At 40.1% G+C, this 7,892-nt stretch overlaps 1 protein-coding gene across 2 annotated transcripts in view; it reads left to right on the forward strand.

The window, feature by feature from the left end:
- Positions 1-7,575, forward strand: part of THADA (THADA armadillo repeat containing) — a 161,986-nt gene extending 154,411 nt beyond the window's left edge. For both annotated transcript variants that reach the window (XM_040611455.1, XM_040611456.1), the window contains exons 37-38: positions 5,900-6,066; positions 7,237-7,575. In XM_040611455.1, coding sequence (XP_040467389.1) covers positions 5,900-6,066; positions 7,237-7,575 — 506 coding nt within the window. The remainder of the gene's footprint in view (positions 1-5,899; positions 6,067-7,236) is intronic.
- The last annotated feature ends 317 nt before the right edge of the window (positions 7,576-7,892 follow it).

Raw genomic sequence — 7,892 nt, forward strand, 5'->3', positions numbered from 1 at the left:
AGCCATCTGCCAAGTATCTGGATGCAAATTACCATTTCTGCATTTTCTTTTTTTATTTTCTTTTTTTTTTTTCTTGTTTTACTTCTCTGTTGTCCTCTTTTAATCTTAGTGCCCAGGACAATAGCAGTGTAACATCATTTGTGGAGACTGAGTGGGTATGAACACCCCTTTATCCTCTATCTACTGCTACTGCTTTTTGACTGTCTCGTTATTCCTCTGGTGGCAAGACACCTGTGTGTCACCTTGCTGCAGAGTTGCACAATTCCTGTCTAGCTCAAAGTGGAACCTATAAGAAGGTTATTTCAACATGAGAAATTCAGTTTCTGACCTCACTTTGTTGACAGCTTATGTAACTCTAAGGCTGGGCCAGTGGGATTTTTTCTTTTTTAAATTTGAAGGTGCTTTAAGCTTTGTGAAGCCTGTACGTACAGAAACACAGTATTTCAAGTAACAAATATATCTGCAGCAATGCCGCACTCTGTTCTCCTATATTTCATATGTAGAGAATAGGAACAAACTTGATTATTATTCAAGATCAAAAAGAAAACCTTCAGTGCAACAAAAAGTGCTTAGTGATTCAATAGGTGAAGATTTCCACTTGCAAATCTAATATTACAGGTATTAGTGACTGTGATGCTGGATCTGCCATCATTTGGATGGGAATCTGATCTCTTGGTTGATATTCATCATCTTGTTAAGGTGATGTATCAGAAAACCTGTGATAAATCTCCGGTTTTGTCAAGCAATCATTCAGTGAGCTTTGTTGATTTAAATGTCTGCTCTTGTCTGTGAAGCAAGAATACTACCTTGTTTTGCCAGGGTGTTACGAGGTACTTTATTGGTAGTGATGTAATCATGTTTATGGCTAGGTAGGCAGCACTTTGTGTAAAAAAATTAGAAAATATTTTACTGATTTAGAGTATACCTGCTCTACCTAAAATACTTTCTGTAATTTCACTTGAAGAACTTACCCTGTATGTTTTCCTTGAAAACATCCTCGGTGTTGGTACACTGTTCTTTGTGAGACTTCTCTCAGGGTTACACTAAGCTTCCTTGCAGTTTTACTTCTCTTTACGGTTGTTCCGAACACAGTGTACATTTACAAAAATTGCATTACTCTTTGATTTAAAATTCACTTCAGTTAACAATTTCCAGTATAAAACCAATTAGGAAATGCTTTGTTAGGCAAGGAATATGTGCTGCTTTTCTGTTTTGCCTATGGTTGTCCTTAAAATCTGTGTATATATGCTCTTAATATGTCCTCTCAGTTCCCCATAATACCACCGAGGCTTTAAAAGAGAACAATTGTACAGTTGGAGGACACGTAATAGGCTACTAGAAGAAATATTTACATCTGGCATGATCAAAGCTTTTGGAGTATATGAATGTGTATGTGGGAGGTCTGATTTTTATGTGGGTGGATTCACAAAGACGAAAACACTGCAGTACTTAACTCCTTTCCCTTTATGAAAATTCAATTCCTCAAAATGAAAAAAGCATGTAGTACCTGATTCTTATCTTTTGTTTTTCATTTCAAGGAGTAATATTAATTTTTCTGCTTGTAACTACTTGTTTTAAGGCATAGAGAATTTTTTGTATTTCAGCCCCTGTAGTGGCTTATTTAGTAAGATGCTTATCTTGCTTGTGATGTTTTTGCATGTTAGAACATACACATGGTTTAGAATTCTAAAAACTGGTAATTTTAACACAGTTTCTATAGTCTGTACAACAACAGTTCTACAGCGGTAGGAGCATTACTGTATTTTCAGTGTTGGGTTACAGCTGCGGCTCCAGGTTTGATTTCTGCCGGTTTAGTTCCTGTGGCAGTACTCAGCTGTGAGCGGCTTCTAGAAATCTGTCATTTGAAATTTTTTATTGTTACTTTAAATGTTTACATTATGAAAGGCTATTAATAACTCAGCCATTTGAATTATCTTTGCTAGTATTTTATTTACATGGCTGTGATGGGGAAGTTTTGGATTGTAGCTGACCTGAGCTAACAGCTTGCTGAACCAGGAGGTCTTGCTCTCCCTTTGGCCTCTTCCCTTCCCTCCACTGCCCTGTGATCTTCCCTTCCCTGGCTCCCAGCTGCACCAATTCTGACTGCAGGGTAACCAGCTCTGCTCGCCAGCTGAGCAGAAGAACCCACATGCCAAGTTGCGTGCCAAATGCATATTCTGCTGTTCTGAGCTTTAATTTACCAGGTGATCAGCAGAGTACCTGAGCTGGCTAGAGGTAAGCATCAGGAGCCCACGGCCTGAGGGGGCTGCAGGGAGAGGAGAGCCACCTGCCTTTTTTGCCCCTGGTGAACTTCCAGCTTGCTCAGACTACTTTCTGAAGTCATAGCGTGAGTCATGAACACAGCATCGTGTGTAATATGTGGCGTCTTGAAAATAGCCTTGTTTTGCAGGCAAATGTTGATGTGAGGAGCAGTTCACATGTCAGTGAAGACACGTACTTTTATTTTTAGAAGGCATACACCTTTTGTGGGTATCTTAAAGGATTCTGAACATGCTTACAGCATGCATTGCTGTTACTTTTAGAGCTGGGGGTTATCAAAGCAATAGAACGTTTTTCCCTCTGAAAGTGTTTTTGACCTACTAAATCATGGGTATGCCTGTAACTTTGCTTGCTGCTACTTACCTGCATTACTTCAGCACTCCAAGCTTAGGGAGTTGCTATACCATACCTTTTTTTGATACTTGGTCATCTCTTTGTTGTCCTTGTGGCAGTGGTAGCCCACAAATCTGATCTTGAACTATTCCAGCATCAAATTTGTGTGAACTGGTATCAAAGACGTTAACGTCAGTGCACTCTGTGTGTAACAGGAGCTGAGGAAACATTTCTGAAACAATGGAGCCATTCCTAATGCTCTGCAGTAGAGGGGTGGGACAGGATGGGACGGGGTGAGATGGGCAGGTGGAAGCGAAAATCCTTCATCTGCTAGAGTCTGACCTGTTGTTGAATCTGTGTCAACACCTGAAATATCAGGAGGCTGCTGCACTAGCTTCCCTAGCGCAAAACCCAAGGCAGGCAGGCTTCTACCCAAATTTTTGAAGCCTGAGTTTCAGCATTATCAAAGTGATGTTGCTTTGTTTTTCTCTGGTCACGACATCAGAACTGATGCATGAGTTTGGTTGATCAGTTAAATGGTGTCTGCGGTTCACAGAAGGGTGCTCAGCATCTTTTGGGTCGGTGCTGTGTCCAGGGTCTTCATGTTTTTCCTGTGTGTGAGACCTCCTTTATATGTTTTTCTTGTAATGTTTTTCTCTTCTCTTCAGAAAAAAAAAAAAAAAAAAAAAAAACCACACCAAAACCAAAAACAACTTACCATTTCCTTTGTTGTGACACAAGGATTCCCTGCAAGATTGCTGTTCTGTGTGAGCACAAAACTGCCTTTTCTTCTGTGTTACACTGTTGGAAAAACTGCTAGTAAGCAAGTTCAGTGTAAGCAGTACCTCAGCATTACTTGTTTTGCTACCCCTTGGTAGTTTTCAGCATGTTCACATAACAACAGAATTAGAGGCCCCAATAAATGTTTTGGTGCTTTTCTCAGTAGTACAGTGTTTTCATTCACAAAGAGAGCATCACCATATTTGTACTTAAGGAATCTAAATCTTAGGAGGGGAAAAAAGGCCCCAGAAAATGGCAGGTATTTTAAGTATCTGCAGTTGTATCTATAATCAGTCCTCCAAAGCAACAGCTAACTTCAGGAAGGCAGCAGTGGGAAATAACATGTTGTGGGTTTAGCTCGCAGCATCACTTAATTTGCTAAATATTCAAATACAAATGAAGTGACACAAGCAAGAGACATTATATAAATACTGACAATTAAAATGTTGCGTTTTTTAAGTGTTTGTAATTGGGATGTTTGTTTCAGGCTCAGAACCCCACACTCCATTTTCATGTCTTATTTTTCCAGCTCTAAGGATTGCCAGTATTTCTGAGGTCCCCATGGCACTGGAATGAAATGTGTTTTCTGCCTGAGCCTAAGCAAATCAAAACAGAGGTCAACCATTGTACCTATTCTTCAGGGTATCAGACTGGTACCAAGTAGGGCACAGCAACAGAGAAAGCATGTTGCAAAAATAGTAATAATAATAATGAAGTCTTGGAAAGAAATGTCAGCAAAAACAGTATCTAAACCCCTCAATACCTAAAATACATGGTGTCGGGATGTGGCACTGCACCCCTGCAAGCTCTCCCTCATGGGCAAAGCTGAGGAATGTCCTGGTACAGCGGTAAGTCCTGACACCAAGAAGACAGATTTGAACATTTGATTTTACCGTCTAGCAGAGACAAACTGCCTACGTAACATTATTAGTGTCCCCAAGAGATTGACTGCCTGCCTTCCTGTTGCTTGTTCAAGGAGATTTCCATTTACCCTCATCTAACTCCAAGATAAAGAAGGGACCATCTGTTCTTTCTCCTTCACTCCCTTCCTTATTATGGTCCTTTGTTCTCATGGTCTCAAATACTAATTCATCCTCCCCAGTGTCCTCGGTACATTGCCTGGTCTGTCAAATACCACGTACCCATCTTCCCATCGGTCTGTTTTGCCCTGAAGTTGTTTCCCGCGCTTCCCTGTTCGTAGGCACGCGTATTTGCCTAGTCCCGGTGTGTCAGCGTGCGTTACGCTGCTGTGCCAGCGAACTCTAGGAAAACCTGCAGCTGGCACGTGCTGCAGCTCCGTGAGTGTGAGTTGTGAAGGACAGGTCTTGGCTGCACTGCTGTGCCCCTTTCATGTCAGTTGTTTCCTTCATGAGAAATGCTTAGATACACTCAAACACAAAAAGTAAGGTCTGGCTTCCAGGTGTGTCTGGATTTTCACCAAGTAATTGTGACTCTGCGCTGTTGTCTGCTCGCAGAAGCCTTTTAGAATGACGTGTCTTTATGATATCACTACTTAGAAGACAGGCTGTTAATTTGCTGGTGACTATGAACAAGGATGAATTCTGCCAAAATCCATTTTAAAGTAATAGGGATTTTACAGGGGCTTGTTTATTAGATCTCCTCCTCCGGTCTTCTTCCCATATCCCCTTAAAAACAAAACAAAACAAAAAGCCTTAATGCTACCAGCGGTGAGACTCGTGCCTGTGAATGCAGTTGTTGGAGTTCTCATGCAAATGGGGCTTCTGGCATTTTCTGTACTCCATTACTGAGGGCAGCCCTAGGAACCACACAGTTAAAACAGCATCTGCCCGAATGACAGCGCTGGGGAGGTGTAGGGAAGTGTGAATATGGTGTGGGCGATGGCTTTTGTGTACGGCTCTGGCATGATAGCAAAACCTGTATAAATACAGCTCTGTGATGGTACTGTAAACGGTGTCTGCCTTTCCCTTCAACATCTTCTCTGAGCCTGTCTTGCATGCTTGATCTCTTATATGTGTGTGTGTATATGTGTATGTATATAGATATTTCTTACTATATATAACGAGATTACACACCAAATAATGACTCATTTTACATCCCAGCCCTTTAAAAACATATAGTGTGCTGTAGGTTTTGAATTCCAGCAAAAAATTAAATCAGATCTAAGGCGTAACTGCAGTTTTGCAGAAATAGTGACCATGTCATAGTGTCAGGACTGTCTCCGGAGACATTTCTGACAGACATCTTTGTATATCTAAACCCAAATTAATGTCGTTACGTGGGCAGGAAAAAAATATTAAGTGTCAGCATTTTCAGTTGCTTCATGTATTATTTTGGAATTGAGAAAAGCTCCCAAGTGGCACAGAAGTAATTATTCATCTAACTACTTACTTTCAGTATAATTCATCATTCTAAATGTGTTTGTGTAAATTCAGCATCTGTTTTCAAGAAATTATTTTTGTGCTGATTGTATTTGAAAATGTTTGTGGTCCTGCTATATGTTGTCCGACATACTTTCTCTCAACAGAGTTTGCACTCAGGATAGTGAATGCTCCGATGTCCTTGGATTTAGCGTTTGGCACGCTGTGTGAGCTGCTCCGGCGGTGGGGAGCCGTCCGTGCCGGTGTACCGATCCTGCTGGAGTGGCTGCTGGGAGATGGTGATCTGAAAAGAGACTCAGAGACTTCAGCCCCGGTAATTTTAACAACCAGTTGCTATCTCATGTTGGGATCACTAAGTTTCTGCAGTCTTGTGGTAGGAATAGAATGGGAAATGTCATCTGAAGAAGCCTGATACTCACTATTCCAGTATTAACTGATGTACAACTTTAAAAAAAAAAAAATCACACGGACAGTAGAATAAAAATAAGAGTTTGGTGTCTGCTTCCTGGCAATATCAGCATAAAATTAGAGACACCAGTAAGCAAACACTGAAATAAATCAAGAGTTACTTAACAAGTCATTGCTGCCTGAAACATTTTTGAGGCTGTAACTAATTGCATTCAGTATCATTGCGGATGATGGCTTGCCTTGAATTTAAACTGATGCCATGGGTGCCAGGCACATCTGGCATTAAAGAACAGTGCTCTGCTGGCTTTACCAGAGATGTCATTTAGATATTTGGTAAATTTGTGCTATCTTCCATATGACTGGTTCTGCACAGCACATGGTCACATCAGTCATTGTCTTCAGAAGGATTACTGATGTAAAGAAAAACTTTGCCACACTGGTTCTGCAAAACCTAATGCTGTATAATACACTGTGCTCTCTTTGTCTTGAAAAGACTGTAAAAATCAAAATAATGCTGGATGGTAAAACCGGAAGGAGCAGGAGTGGCTACATTTTTGAGAAGTTTGTTGACAATATGACCCATGAAATATATTATGAATCTTTTCTTAAGCCTGTGGTTTAGGTATGCCTTTCTGATGTTTCACTGACTGATAGAGTTTTCCTTTTTTATTTAATCCAGTCAAAAAGCTCCATGGTATATAGCAAATTAACATACTGGTTACAGAGAGGTCTCTGTGAAATACAACACAGTTTCACAGGGGAAGGCAAGCACATGTTAAGGATTAGGACTACTATTTACTTCCACTGTTTCCCAAGACTTATACCATAACTGCCTGATTTTTAAAGGTAAAATATCTTTGGCAAAGTAGGAACCTTTTTTACTGCATTCTCTCAAACATTTCAAAAATGATGCATATGAATTTCTACCTTCTTTTTTTTTTAACATAAAGAAACTTTTGTAATGGCCTCTGTTGTCATTATTTCTCTGTATCTTCTTTCATATCTTTTATAATTTTCTCATTGTTAACAAGACTTCAAGTAATTTTCTAATCATTGCTGGTTTTGTTTTTTTAAGGAAGAAGATGATTACCTGTTTGATAAAGGGGAAGTGAATTTTTGGGCAGAGAAGTTGACTCATGTCAGACAGCTTAGTAAGCACCTTTTACAGCTTATATCAATGACTCATCTAACTTTACCAAATCATGGAGAACTGAGTCGCCTGTCAAGAATAGCACTGGACCAAGCCCAGCTCATTGGACACCTTCTTAGAGCACTACCTCTGACTCCAGAATTTTCCAAAACTGCAGAATTCACAAGATTGGCTATTCAAAATGAGAGAATATCGGTCTGCCTTAAAATACTAAACCTGCTGAGGTCTGATGATACTTGCAAAAATGAAAATCTGGAAAAGTAAACACATGTTACTGGTTGGGCAGGGGGACTTAATTCCAACAATGTTCAAGGAATAAGGGATTGCTGTGATGACACCGGTAAACCTGCAACAAACTAGTCAGTATTCAGGCCAAACACATATTTTTTATATATGAGTCAATTGGTTGGTTTTGGGGTGTTTTTTGGTTTTGGGGCAGAGGGATGTTGTTTGGTTGGGGTTTTTTTGTCAGGTGTGCTGTAGGAGCCTGTTCCTTTTAAATGCATTTGCTAATTTCATTCACTTAAGCATGGTTTATTATAGCTACTGTAGGAAGTAAAGCAGCTAAACCTACTATTTTC

The sequence above is a fragment of the Falco naumanni genome, chromosome 12 (assembly GCF_017639655.2).
Source record: "Falco naumanni isolate bFalNau1 chromosome 12, bFalNau1.pat, whole genome shotgun sequence".
In the NCBI taxonomy this organism is placed as follows: domain Eukaryota; kingdom Metazoa; phylum Chordata; class Aves; order Falconiformes; family Falconidae; genus Falco; species Falco naumanni.